This window comes from Lampris incognitus, chromosome 2 (assembly GCF_029633865.1).
Source record: "Lampris incognitus isolate fLamInc1 chromosome 2, fLamInc1.hap2, whole genome shotgun sequence".
Taxonomy (NCBI): domain Eukaryota; kingdom Metazoa; phylum Chordata; class Actinopteri; order Lampriformes; family Lampridae; genus Lampris; species Lampris incognitus.
Genome location: NC_079212.1, coordinates 139232387 through 139247337, shown reverse-complemented (window position 1 = coordinate 139247337; position 14951 = coordinate 139232387). Strand labels below are relative to the sequence as shown.

General features: G+C 47.6%; 1 protein-coding gene across 1 annotated transcript in view; it reads left to right on the top strand.

Annotated features, from left to right (window-relative positions):
• The window catches only part of tfeb (transcription factor EB), a 55000-nt gene that overhangs the window by 21908 nt on the left and 18141 nt on the right, over positions 1–14951 (top strand). The window contains exons 2-3 of the mRNA XM_056301797.1: positions 13120–13226; positions 14942–14951. The exon at positions 14942–14951 is cut by the window's right edge and continues 161 nt beyond it. Of these exons, the coding sequence (XP_056157772.1) occupies positions 13197–13226; positions 14942–14951 (40 nt within the window). The 5' untranslated portion in view covers positions 13120–13196. The remainder of the gene's footprint in view (positions 1–13119; positions 13227–14941) is intronic.

Here is a 14951-nt window from a genome sequence, read left to right as displayed (position 1 = left end):
GAAATAAATTTATAGAAAAAAAAGTTGTATTAGGAGTCACAAATCTTCTGTACAACAGTGAGATAATGCTCTTTTGAAATATTGGCGCAAAAGAGCCACTACTTCACGAGCAACCTTGCTCAGAATAAGTGCGGTAAAGCCTTGCCAGGTAATGCTGAGGAAGAAGCCAAAATGGCAACGACAGACACTGCTGAATTTAGTGATGGAGTTACAGGGCATCCGAAGCATCCTTGAGAACCTCGCCAAAGACCTGGCAGGAAGGAAGAACAGGGTTGGACTACCTAAACCGCATGGTTAAGAACACGGGCAACAGAATTACCGAAGCCCAATCACGGATATCCAATCTGGAGGATGAAGAAGCCGAGGGAGGTCTGATACTACATGACATTTCCAAGCAAAACACTGTCCTACGGGGAAAAGTGGCCGGGTCGGAGGGGTGTTCATGTCGCCAGAGTATTCGTATCGCAGGAGTGAAAGGAGGCTTAGAGGGGCAAGATATGGGTGGCGTCACTAAAACTTGACTAAGAGAGGCTCTTGAGATTAACGTCGATGACTGGTATGAGGTAGACAGGACACATCGGGTCAGAAGGCCACCAAGCGATACCTCCAGACCCCAACATATCATTGCCCGGTTCCTCCGGGACGAAGCCAAGACTAGCGTTGTGACAGCGGCGAAGAAAAAAGAAACCGCTCATCTGGAAAGAAGAGGAGAGCCACTAGTCATTGTACAGGTTACTGTGACATTTGTCCTCTGCATGTAACCCATCCTATTGTATAGGAGCAGTGTGGCGCTGCAGCACCCGGGGAAGAACTTCAGTTCTTTGCATTGCCTTGCTCAGGGGCACAGGCAGGAGTATTAACCTTGACATGCATATGTATTTTAAAAAAAAAACTAACATGCATGTCTTTGTGATGGTGGGAGGAAACCGGAGCACCCGGAGAAAACCCACACAGACACGGGGACAACATGCAAACTCCAAACAGAGAGGGCCGGGGTTCGAACCCAGAACCTTCTTGCTGTGAGGCGACAGTGCTAACCCCCGGGCCACCGTGCCACCCGCGCACGGATTTTGGTTTTTTTCCCCCAAGATTACGCCCAGGATGTACAGGAAAAACGAGAGAAATCGGATGAGGTGCGGCGTTTACTACAGCAGAACATCGTCGACTACGCTCTGCGACAGGCGACAACGGTGGCCTTCACACTGCAAAACTGGTGGTACCGGTTTAGCAGCCCTGCCGAGGCCCAGAGCTTCCTCTCCTGTGTAGGAGACGAGGATCCAGCAGACTTTAACGGAAGGTGAACATATGGACGTGTTCCCCCCGCCCCCCCCACCACCCTCCCGAACAGGCGTCCTGACCGACCTGAGGAGGCGCTAGTGCAGCGACCAGGACACATACCCACATCCGGCTTCCCACCCGCAGACACGGCCAATTGTGTCTGTAGGGGACGCCCGACCAAGCCGGAGGTAACACGGGGATTCGAACCGGCGATCCCCGTGTTGGTAAGCAGCGGAATAGACCGCTATGCTACCCGGACGCCCCGATTTATTTTTGCATATCATAGTAGCTCATCAGTACATATCCTGGTAGGTCATCATGACAAGACCGCCATCGGTGCTGTGCCCTCCCAGGGGTACCGATGGAAACTATCAAATCCGCTGCGGCGCCCCCTGGGAACCGGGGGAACAAGCCGAAAGAAGAGGAAGAGATAGTAGATCGTCATTATTACCCAGTCATACCAACTCCTAAAACATGAACTAACCTTCCTTAAGCTTGATTTAAAAAAAAATAAAAATAGCATAAAGATAATAAATAGGAAATTCCTCCAAGACCCGCGAGCAGTTCGGAGGAAAACACACTGGTGATTAAGTTCAGATAAACCTGTGAAAGATCAGGGGCCGTGACATGCAAAACAGAGTGAATGTCACAAAGCAACACAGATGATTTTCTCCCAGCGGCTTTGCACACAGAGCCACACTTTACCTTGATAGACACGCACACGCACACACACACACACACACACACACACACACACACACACACACACACACACACACACACACACACACACTTTGTCTTGATGTGGTTCATTGCACCTGTTGTTTCTGCCGGGGGAAGTGTACAGTTTGAGGTGCGGCCTACCTTTATCGCACAGCACAGATCTCTGCTCGGAGATCCCGGGGATCTGGAGTACTCCAGAACCCACGACCCACGTTTTCATCGGTAAAACCACGCCTTGTGAAAAAGCTTCTGTGAAATCATGTCTTTTCCTTTCTTTCTTTCCCCTTTCCTTCCACCCCGTTCTGTCTCTGCCCGCTCCTCCCCGCTCCGCTCCTGCTGCCCTCCAGCATCCCCCTCCGCAGACCGCCGACCACCCTCCTCAGGGTGTCGAGAAATGTAGTCCGCAGCTCGGGCAGCGCGTATCCCTGCTTGCAAACACCACGTCGTCTTCTCAGACAGGTAATTGCGTCGGTGTGGTTTGTTTGTGTGTGTGTGCGTGTGAGTGCACGCGCATGCGTGTCTTTTGTACCGCTGTTGTCATCCGCGTGCTGGGACTGGGCCGGGTTTTGCAAACGGCGATTCTCGGGGGGGGGGGGGGGGGCAAGAGGTGGAGTACAGCGGCGGTTGCGTGGAGTAACGAGAGGGAGGCGTGCACCGGTTTTGCCCCGGTGGTGCCCGTGTCTCCGTTGTTTGCCGCTGGTCACCACAGAAAAGAGAATCGGGCTTTTTAAAATCTGACATCAGTTGTCATTGGTTACACCGGTGAGTGTGTTGGTCATAGGGAGCTTGCATAAAAATGGTCTGCCTGCCCGCCCAGCTCCTTGCCTGACTATCTGCCAGCCGGTCTCCCCTGTCTGTACTCATATAGGCATGAAATGAGGGGATGCAGCTGTTTGTGTATCTGTGAGACCAAAGAGGAAGGGGTAAGGAGCTCATATTTGCCATGCCAGCCTTGTCACACTATCCTGTTGACCCTCTTGCCGCCGGCAGCGTTGCTCAACGGCAGTTGGGGGGGGGGGCCGTGTTCAGGAAGAGGCCGTGCACGAGCTTTAGAGCATTTCTACAAATGCAAACGTATGAAGGCTGACCCATTATATCAACACACACATGCATGCAGACATGCGTGTATTTATACACCCACACACACACACACACACATGCAAACACACCCACACACACACACAAACCCCTTCCGTATAAAGCCGTCTGCCTGCCTCTTCTAACAACCAAAATAACGCCCCTGCTCTCTGTTCCCCTTTTCAGGAACACCCTGTTCTCCAGAGCGATGTGTAATTTGTGTGTATGTGCACGGGTGTAGGTGTGGGTGTAGTGCATGAAAGAGAGACGGAGATGCAGAGGCTGATGAAGTGCACGCAGTATCAGCTATTACTTTCATGGACTCCTTCCAAAGGAAATGAGTGATTAATTGGTTAAAATGTCCCCCCCCCCGCGCCCGAGCCGTTCTAATCGGTTAGAAGTTCGACGCCGGTATCACACTTAACACGAACGCTCAGCTACACTTACGCCTCAAAATCACATCGTCGCCCACACACGAACGAGGGTGTTTAGGTTTCGGATCTGCGCTCCTCATCCGTTCGTATGTCAGGGCAGGACTGGTGGCGCGAGCAAATGCAGACTGGGAGCCGTGTTTGTTTTACTAGAACGACCAAGGCGGTCATTTTGACCGTTTTTGGATTTTCAAAGTTTAATAACTTTGTGTGTGTGTGTGGGGTGGGGTGGGGTGGGGGATACAGACCTGCCGCCCCCCGAATGCACCTAAAACTGCATATATTTGCATTAAGATGAGTTTAGGTCGGTTGCACCAAAATTTTATAGGATCTACCTTAAAACGAACATGAGCGGTTAAAACGACTGCGCGTCATTTGCGCGTCATCGTGCGCGGCGTGTCGCTCTTTATGACGCGTTGGTTACGTCATTTCCTTCGTCTAGAAACACGCTAGCGTCATCGTGCGCGGCGTGTCGCTCTTTATGACGCGTTGGTCACGTCATTTCCTTCGTCTAGAAACACGCTAGCGTCCTCCAGTGCAGAGTAACGGTCTAAACTTGACTTTTGATTATTTCCAACGTGTCTGGTCGCAGACGCCGTTTCAGACGCACCATGACCACCACCGAGGGGCTGCAGTACACACAGGCGTTGGACAACGGCGATTGTAAATTGTTTGAAAATTGTGTTAAAGTTGTTAAAATGTTAATTTTGGGTGTCAGTTTCTTAACAGTCACACTAACATATGTAATGCATTAATGTCTCCATTAGGTATTCAGCTTGACAGAATACAGAGTTTAAAAACCGGGGCGGTCATTTTGACCGCCCGTGGTCGTTGTAATCAAATTCCGGTCGTTGTTTGGGACTGTTTCCATCGTTATTTTCATTTAAAAAAATTTTTTACGTTTTATCGGCCGTGTGACTTTGCTAGATTAGCAGTATGTGTTTTCTGTTTCGTTTTTCAGGTAATATTTTCACTTTTTCAGGCGGTTTAAATTGTGTAAAAATAGTATTACGGTTGTTAAAACGTGAATTTTGGTGTCAGTCGTTTCCTAACATACATACTAACATATGCAATGCATTAATATCTCAACTGGGTATTCATCTTGACAGAATACGGAGTTTAAAAAACCGGCGGTCACTTTGACCGCCCATGGTCGTTTCAGGTAGGAGTGAAATCCCGGTCGTTCTAGTGAGGCGAATGGGCGGCGTTTTGCATAGCGTTTTCCTAGCTGCAACCGCCACTCAAAGAGCTTTGCAGTTAATTGTTACCGCCCCCCCCCCACACACACACACACTGATGGCAGTGTCAACCATGCAAGGTGACCACCAGCTCATTGGGAGCAGTTAGTGTTTAGTGTCGCCACCCTCTTCTTCCATGGGGCAGAGTCGCCCTGTTATACAAGTAGCTGTTCGGCTTTTGATTCAGTCGGGTTGCTCTGGCGGCCCCCCCCCTTTTTTTTTAGTGCGCCTCTGAAATGTCAACGTATTTGTGTATGCGTTGGTGCCCGCAGTTAAGTTCTGTGTCAAAAAGACCAGCCTGGCATTACACAGCTGCACCTATTAATAGACAAGCCCCGCAAATTAACACCATGTCTCCGAGCAGAGGTACCGTCAACTCGCACGGACTCGCTTTGTATGTTGTGTGTCGTCGTGAAATGCATGTGTGTATTTTACCTATCGCCGCACACCACCGTAATACCTTTATTCCGCCCCAGTCTCAGCGTGAGTTTTGCAGAGAGCGACACATGGGTTGATTATTTTATACACCCGGGCTGCCCTGTGTGTGTGTGTGTGTGTGTGTGTTATATTCGAGATGTGTGTGACCGATCCCTGTCTCAGTCCAGGGTTGACCTCTGACCTGGCCATCCTCTGCTCGGTATCCGCCCACTGACTGGCGGTCTTTGAAGTGAAGTGGAGCGCCTGTGACATCACAGTGCTCTGCACACAATGGCAGCAGTGTGATGCCTCCTGCGTCACAGATGCCTGCTCAGCCCAGTGGATGTCGGGCAACTGGAAGACCCATGTGGGAGAGCATGCTGCCCGGCAGCAGTGTGTCACCATGAGGGATCAGGAAGTGATATCTGCTCTGTGTGTGTGTGTGTGTGTGTGTGTGTGTGTGTGTGTGTGTGTGTGTGTGAGAGAGAGAGGGGATGTCATTAGTGGAATAACTTCGTCATCACTGGACACCTTGTGATATACATTACATATATGTTGTTTTCCTACAGCTGTGCATGTGTCATCAAAGACCTCACGTGTGCGTATTTTCATTTGCGTCTAGACAGATTTTTTTTCTCTCTCTCCAGGAGAAAGGGCAGTTAATCTGATAGTAGGGCGACGCATTCCTGCATATCGAGCGACATACTTTACTTAGAGTGGACTCGAACCTGGATGTGAGAGTCCGACGGTGTTCCGTAGTAGGGCTGCGCCAAAAAAAGTCGATACCGCTAAGTATTGCAATTTTCCCCCCCTATACTTTATTGATTTTTCAACCCCTCATATCGTAAATGCATTTTTCAGGGGGATCCCCCCCCTTTTTTTTCCTCCCCGATTGTATCCGGTCAATTATCCCACTCTTCCGAGCCGTCCGGGTCACTGCTCCACCCCCTCTGCAGATCCGGGGAGGGCTGCAGACTACCACATGCCTCCTCCGATACATGTGGAGTCGCCAGCCGCTTCTTTTCACCCGACAGTGAGGAGTTTCACCAGGGGGGACGTAGCGTGTGGGAGGATCACGCTATTCCCCCCAGTTCCCCCCTCCTCCCTGAACAGGCGCCCTGACCGACCAGAGGAGGCGCTAGTGCAGCGACCAGGACACATACTCAACTTGGCCAAGTACAGTTTAGAGAAAAAAAGTGGGGGGGGGGGGGGAAGGTAACGTGATGTAAATATTAGACTACCCAGGTGGTAATCAGCAAGTTGCATTTTCAGCTACATTCAAGGCTCGGCGCTTTCGGTTTTTTACGGATTTTCACCGAAAAATACCCAGATTTTTCACCCGGACTTTATGTTTCCACGGATCCAAAAGTTGTTTCTGTGCATGTGAGGTTATGTAACGGTGTCCTCTTGTGGCGAAATTTGGCATGCTGGATGGCTTTGAAAAATAAAAGCCGAGAACGCCGAGCCTTGGCTATATTTTAAAACTTTCAGTAAATTACGTAGTATTGCATTGTATCGCAATATGTATGGTATCGCAATATATCGTGATACAATCGTATCGTGATCTGTGTATCGTGATACAATTGTATCTTGACCCGTGTATCGTGATACAATTGTATCTTGACCCGTGTATCGTGATACAATTGTATCTTGACCCGTGTATAGTGATACAATTGTATCTTGACCCGTGTATCGTGATACAATTGTATCTTGACCCGTGTATCGTGATACAATTGTATCTTGACCCGTGTATCGTGATACAATTGTATCTTGACCCGTGTATCGTGATACAATTGTATCTTGACCCATGTATCGTGATACAATTGTATCTTGACCCATGTATCGTGATGCATATCGTATTGTGACCCGTGTATCGTGATGCATATCGTATTGTGACCCGTGTATCGTGATGCATATCGTATTGTGACCCGTGTATCGTGATGCATATCGCATTGTGACCCATGTATCGTGATGCATATCGTATTGTGACCCATGTATCGTGATGCATATCGTATTGTGACCCATGTATCGTGATGCATATCGTATTGTGACCCATGTATCGTGATGCATATCATACTGTGACCCGTGTATCGTGATGCGTATCGTATTGTGACCCGTGTATCGTGATGCGTATCGTATTGTGACCCGTGTATCGTGATGCATATCGTATTGTGACCCGTGTATCGTGATGCGTATCGTATTGTGACCCGTGTGTCGTGATGCATATCGCATTGTGACCCATGTATCGTGATGCATATCGTATTGTGACCCATGTATCGTGATGCGTATCGTATTGTGACCCATGTATCGTGATGCATATCGTATTGTGACCCGTGTGTCGTGATGCATATCGTATTGTGACCCATGTATCGTGATGCGTATCGTATTGTGACCCGTGTGTCGTGATGCATATCGCATTGTGACCCGTGTGTCGTGATGCATATCGCATTGTGACCCATGTATCGTGATACAATCGTATTGTGACCCATGTATCGTGATACAATCGTATTGTGACCCATGTATCGTGATGCATATCGTATTGTGACCCATGTATCGTAATGCATATTGTATTGTGACCCGTGTATCGTGATACAATTGTATTGTGACCCATGTATCGTGATACAATTGTATTGTGACCCATGTATCGTGATGCATATCGTATTGTGACCCGTGTATCGTGATGCATATCGTATTGTGACCCATGTATTCTAATGCATATTGTATTGTGACCCATGTATCGTGATACAATTGTATTGTGACCCATGTATCGTGATACAATTGTATTGTGACCCATGTATCGTGATGCATATCGTATTGTGACCCGTGTATCATGATGCGTATCGTATTGTGACCCATGTATCGTGATACAATCGTATTGTGACCCATGTATCGTGATACAATCGTATTGTGACCCATGTATCGTGATGCATATCGTATTGTGACCCGTGTATCGTGATGCGTATCGTATTGTGACCCATGTATCGTGATACAATCGTATTGCGACCCATGTATCGTGATACAATTGTATTGTGACCCATGTATCGTGATACAATTGTATTGTGACCCATGTATCGTGATACAATTCTATTGTGACCCATGTATCGTGATGCATATCGTATTGTGACCCGTGTATCGTGATGCGTATCGTATTGTGACCCGTGTATCGTGATGCGTATCGTATTGCGACCCATGTATCGTGATACAATCGTATTGTGACCCGTGTATCGTGATACAATCGTATTGTGACCCGTGTATCGTGATGCGTATCGTATTGTGACCCGTGTATCGTGATGCGTATCGTATTGCGACCCATGTATCGTGATACAATCGTATTGTGACCCGTGTATCGTGATACAATCGTATTGTGACCCGTGTATCGTGATGCGTATCATATTGTGACCCGTGTATCGTGATGCGTATCGTATTGCGACCCATGTATCGTGATACAATCGTATTGTGACCCGTGTATCGTGATGCGTATCGTATCGGGACGTCCTTGCCAATACCCAGCCCTACTCCACATAGCCTTGCCCACTTGTAAAATTACATTTTCAGGCCTTGTTTCTTAGTAAAAACACATTGTGCGCCGGGTTATCGACGAACCTCCGTGTCATGGGCAGCGTTCCTTGCTCAGTAGAAGTGCTGAGATACGCCTGTGTGTGCAAGCGGGACGACGTGAGGTCCAACAGTATCACAGAAAGGATGTTAAGTTGCTTTCTGAGCCGTTTTTGACTTCGTGTGTACCACTAAAAGTGGTTTTCCAGTCCTGTCCAGTGGGATGTATGGGAAGCTATACTTTTTTTTTTTTTTTTTTTTTTTTTTATTAGCGGAGACAGAGAGGCACTTGTCCCTTTCTGGAAGGTTGGCATTCCTGTGCTGCCAATTGAGTTTGGAGATGTAATCACCTCATTCGGCAGGTTCTATAAATACACCGCGCAGCATTCTGGCACTGTGTACGCATTCGTGCGTTTGTGTGTGTGTGTGTGTGTGTGTGTGTGTACGTGTGCGCGTCTGTGTTCAACAAACTTTTCCAGCTGGCGACGACCTGTAGCAGGTTGAGTCATAGGTCACAGGCCTGTTTCTGGGCCCTCCTCCTGCAGCTCCTGTGCGTGGCGGGCGGGTCCGGCAGGAGTTGCTGTCCGCGCCTCGGCGTCGGGAGAGGGGAGCGCACAATGTTGGCAAGCGGGCGTCCACTGTTTCTTCATGGTAATAACAACGGCGTTTGTCTCCGCGCGCAATTTGGAGCGACTATGTTGAGGAGTCAGCTTCCCCCCCCCCCCCCCCCCGGAGTCAAAGGTCCGATATTTGTGCGTTTGTAAATGTTGTGCGCTGATGTGCGCGTCCCCGGGCGCGAGTGTGCGTTTGGGCGTGTGGGCCGGCCCCCGTGGGCACAAAGCAGGGCAGTGTGTGCCCTCTCGGTCGGGGTGCTGAAATCTACACGTCGAACAACAGGCGGCTTCAGTGCTTCTCAATAGGAGCTGCCCTTCTTATTGTACCCCATGCACAATGAGCTTTTCTCTCTCTCTCTCTCTCTCTCTCTCTCTCTCTCTCTCTCTCTCTCTCTCTCTCTCTCTCCCCCTCCCTCTCCCTCCCCATCTCTCTTTACTGCCATATACGGACGGGGACTCGGGTTAGAGTTTAACGTATCCGGTCCCGATTGGTCGCCGAGACCCTGGCTATCTCTCGTCGCCGCCTTTCTCGCAGTGTAGCAGGGGCAGTAAAGTGGACAGTAGGGCAGAGCGGAGGCCTGGGTTCGAGAGGTTCTCGCTGTAAACCTACTTCACGTAAAAAGCCAAGTCATGTGGGGAAGGAACCTGGTGCGCCGTCATTGCAAAAGTGGAACTGTCTCGCCCGGGACTCCCCAGAAAAATGTACGGGCCCGTGTTTGTGTGTGTGTGTGCGTTTGTTCGCGTGTGTGTGGGCGTTTATTTGTTTGTGTATATGAGAGAGAGAGAGAGGGAGAGGGAGAGAGAGAGGGGAGGGGAAAAAAAAGAAAGAAAATGACTCGGGGAGTGTATTAAAATTGGTGAGGTTGTTCCCCTCCGTCGGCTCACATGATCACCCCACAACAACAGCGCCACATGACTCCCACATGACCTCGAAACCGTGGCCACGGTTATGCTCCTCCACCAGACTCCCGTATTGGTAGGGGGGGGGGGCCGACTGGAGCTGTTGTATAACTAGCGACTATCCTCACCTCAGCAACCCCCCCCCTCATATCTTTGATAATTGATGTAACAACAGTAGTTGTGTTTCCATCCCAACTTTCACGTTCATTTAGAGCAAATAATTACATTTTGCAGGATGCTGTTGAAGCCGCGTCTCTATCGGCTCCGTCTCGGCGGATAAAACCTTGAACGAAGGCTTATTTATATGTGTATATATCCTTCCATATCTGCAAGAAAGATGACTCGGTTATGATAAAGAAACAGCTGATGTTTTGGTTCAATTATATTCTCATTTCCTTTTCTATCTGGCGAACGCGTTCCCATCGCGATTCTTGGAATTTCTTTGTATCGGGAGAAAAAAAAAAGTGAATTGACCTCCAGCGGACCCGCAACTTTTATGCAAAAATTGAGGGACTTTATTCTACATGTACTGTTTCCGTCAAGATTTTTTCTTTTTTTTTTTTTATTCAAAATGACACATTTTGCATAAAAACACTTGGATGGAAGCAGGGTTCGTGACACGGGCACGCTGCACGGGCGTTGAGAGATGCACGTGGAGCTTCGCCCGATTTCAGCGTCATTTAACTGAGACTCCATTCATGCTTGTGTGCTCTAGTATTTTTTTGTGTGTTCATGTGCTCTTTTTAATACTTCCATTGTTTTTTTTTTAACCTCATTTTCTGTGCAGTTGTATGTTTTATATTTTTGTGCCTGACCATGTTATAGTATGTCTATATAAGCTTTTACCTCCTTACATGACCATATATATATATATATATATATATATATATATATAGTATAGAATATATATAATCCAGTGATTCAAGTAAATTCTTCATGACTCATAAAGAATTTACTTGAATCACTGGATTATTTTGCTCCTTATTTGTTGAGCAATTTTCCTATCCTTGAGTTTTTATTTTAACAAAGTTTTATATATATATATATATATATATATATATATATATATATATCCTGAAACCATCAATGGTGTTGATAAAAGTGCTCAACAAATGAGGAGCAGCATATTAGGACTATTGTATCAACGTTTTTTTTAACACAATATTCTTTATATATTTAAAGCGGAATATTGTATCAAAGTTTTTTTTCCTCCATCTATCTTATAGAGAGAGAGAGAGAAATGGACAGGTTGATACGCTACGATGAATGCTCGATTCTGATTGGTTGCAGGGTGTCCATTAATTCCTTATGTGGATACCTACTAAGTAGTTCCAGTGAAACTGTTCGCCTTTATAAATTAATGTGCTGGCTGTTGCCTACCAACAAGGGGATCGTTGGTTCGAATCCCCGTGTTACCTCCGGCTTGGTCGGGCGCCCCTACAGACACAATTGGCCGTGTCTGCGGGTGGGAAGCCGGATGTGGGTATGTGTCCTGGTCGCTGCACTAGCGCCTCCTCTGGTCGGTCGGGGCGCCTGTTCAGGGGGGAGGGTGGACTGGGGGGAGTAGCGTGATCGTCCCACGTGCTACGTCCCCCTGGCGAAACTCCTCACTGTCAGGTGAGAAGAAGCGGCTGGTGACTTCACATGTATCGGAGGAGACATGTGGTAGTCTGCAGCCCTCCCCGGGTCGGCAGAGGGGGTGGAGGAACGACCGCGACAGCTTGGAAAAGGGGGGGGGGGATAAATCCATTAATGCACTGGCTGAAATATAGCAACATGGACGCAGTTAAAGCGTCTGACAATACGTACACATGGCCTATCATTTGTTCGTTGAAATCTCGATATTGATTTGGGGAAAATGACACGGCTGGATAGCTAGCTAGTCTTGTTGTTAAACATATTATTCAAGGCTCAGCGTTTCCGGTTTGTACCGATTTTCACCGAAAAATACCCAGATTTTTCAAAAGGAGCAGATTGGTTTAAACTGATTTTCACCTGGATTTTATGTTTCCACGGATCCAAAAGTTGTTCCTGTTCGTGTGAGGTTATGTAACAGTGTCCTCTTGTGGCGAAATTCGGCACGCTGGATGGCTTTGAAAAATAAAAACCCGAAAACGCTGAGCCTTGAACATATTGTCAAATTATATTTACGGTTTGTCAACCATATGAAAAGTTATTGACGCTGAATCCTGCTAGCATACCGTTAGCTTTCTGGCTCATAGCCGAGCCAAAAGGCTTTTATGAGCTGAGCAGACTAGAAATATCTCGCGTTCCCAAGTCGTATCTAAGGTTCATACTATTTACTGGGGTAGTGAACAACATTTCCATTGCATAAGAACCTTTCCGGATTGTAATGATTGTTCCAGGTAGTAGTCAAACCCTCGGGTGTTACTCGGGGAAACTGAGTTGTGGCTTGGGAAAAACTTTAGATTTTGTTTGCAAAATGCATGAAAATATAAATTAATGGTCTTGTTTTTTTTTCTTTGGCAAATGACTGTGGTATAGGTGGGATAGTGCCCTTCGAGGTGTCCGTTATCAGGAATTAATGGACTCTGCAGAAGCAACCTTATTCTGCTGCGTGTCGGGACAGTTCTGGCCTCCTCATCCTACATTAATTCCATTGCTCCCTGATAATGGACACCTCGTCGGGCATTATCTCTTGCATATCAGACTGGTTAGACATTGTGTATATGTGTGTGTATGTGTGTACACACACAACACTATGTATACTTCATGAGGTGAGGAGGTGGATGTCGGGGATGTTAGTTGAGTAGGTGGTTGCTGTTTAAATTGCCAGACAGACAGACAGTTAGGAAACTGGTTACTGTTTGATATAATTCATGTGTAACAATCCCTGTTCTTTTGTCCTCCCCCCCCCCCCCACAGTGCCGCAACACTCTTTCGGGCTGGACTGCGGTGCGTTGACGTCGGCTCGCCCTCCCCTCCCCCCTCGCCCCCCAGCAATGGCCTCACGCATCGGCTTGCGAATGCAGGTAACACAAGGTCCACAGTCCACTGACCTCCAATACAAATGCAGACCCAACATTACAGTAGCTGGTCCCGATGCCGTTGGTCCACAATGAAGACTGGGAGAGGAGGGTCTTAAAAGTTTGCTGTCTTGTTTTTGGACTGTAGTAGCTGGTGTATTTACTACAAAGTTTTTTTTTTTTTTTTTTTTTTGCGCTACCATTTTATTTTGAAACGGCTAAAGATAACTTCACTGTCGCTTTTTACTGCAGTTGGTTTCATTATTTACTTTCAGATTAGCTGCTTTCTCGGAGCTCCCCTTCACCCAACAGATATAGCCATGTCATAGTGAAAGTTGGTGTCGGGTTTTGAGAGAACTAGTTCTGACTTGGAATCGAAGTGAGTTTCGAAGCAGCTCATCAAGTCCTCAAAGCTTAGTTTCACTTGTGTCTGCACAGCAAGTGAAATGCAGCGAGCATTAAAAAGGGCATCCGGCTGGCGTGGCGGTCCATTCCGTTGCCTACCAGCACGGGGGCCGCTGGTTCGAATCCCCGTGTTGCCTCTGGCTTGGTCAGGCGTCCTTACAGACACAATTGGCCTTGTCTGCAGTTGGGAAGCTGGATTTTGGGTGTGTGTCCTGCTCGCCGTACTAGTGCCTCCTCTCGTCGGTCGGGGCGCCTGTTCGGGGGGGGGGGTAACTGGGGGTGAATAGCGTGATCCTCCCTTGCGCTACGTCCCCCTGGTGAAACTCCTCACTGTCAGGTGAAAAGCAGCAACTGGCGACTCCACATGTATCAGAGGAGGCATGTGGTAGTCTGCAGCCCTCCCCGGATCGGCAGAGGGGGTGGAGCAGCGACCGGGGCGGCTCGGAAGACTGGGGTAGTTGGCCGGATACAACTGGGGAGAAAATAGGGGGGGGGGAGTGCCAGGATCTGTTGGCCTAACTTCCCCATCACTGGCCACGCTGTGTCTTAACGCAGCACGTAGACTGTTCGGCACTACGATGGCCAACTTCATTAAGGAAAACGTGGATGCAGCACACGCTGATCATTAGAGTGAGACAGCTTCAAGAGCCACCAATATGGTGAGGCAGTAAATGTAGCTTGATTTACATCTGAAACGAACATGGTGTAAGTGTCTCTCCTCCGGTCACACCTCTGCAGCCAGCATGTTTGAATGAGCCTTTTTACATCACATCACATCACATCACATCACATCACATCACATCATGTTACATCACATCACATCATGTTACATCACATCACATCATGTTACATCACATCACATCACATCATGTTACATTACATCACATCACATCATGTTACATCACATTACATCACATCACATTACATCACATCACATCATGTTACATTACATCACATCACATCATGTTACATCACATTACATCACATCACATTACATCACATCACATCATGTTACATTACATCACATCACATCATGTTACATCACATTACATCACATCACATTACATCACATCACATCACATCACATCATTTTACATCACATTACATCACATCACATTACATCACATCACGTTACATTACATCACATCACATCATGTTACATCACATTACATCACATCACATTACATCACATCACATCACATCATGTTACATCACATCATGTTACATCACATCACATCACATCACATTACATGCATGTGTGGTTTTTTTGTGGAATAAGTGTGTGTAAATGTCTGCGCCTCTCACCGTATCTGCAGCTGATGCGAG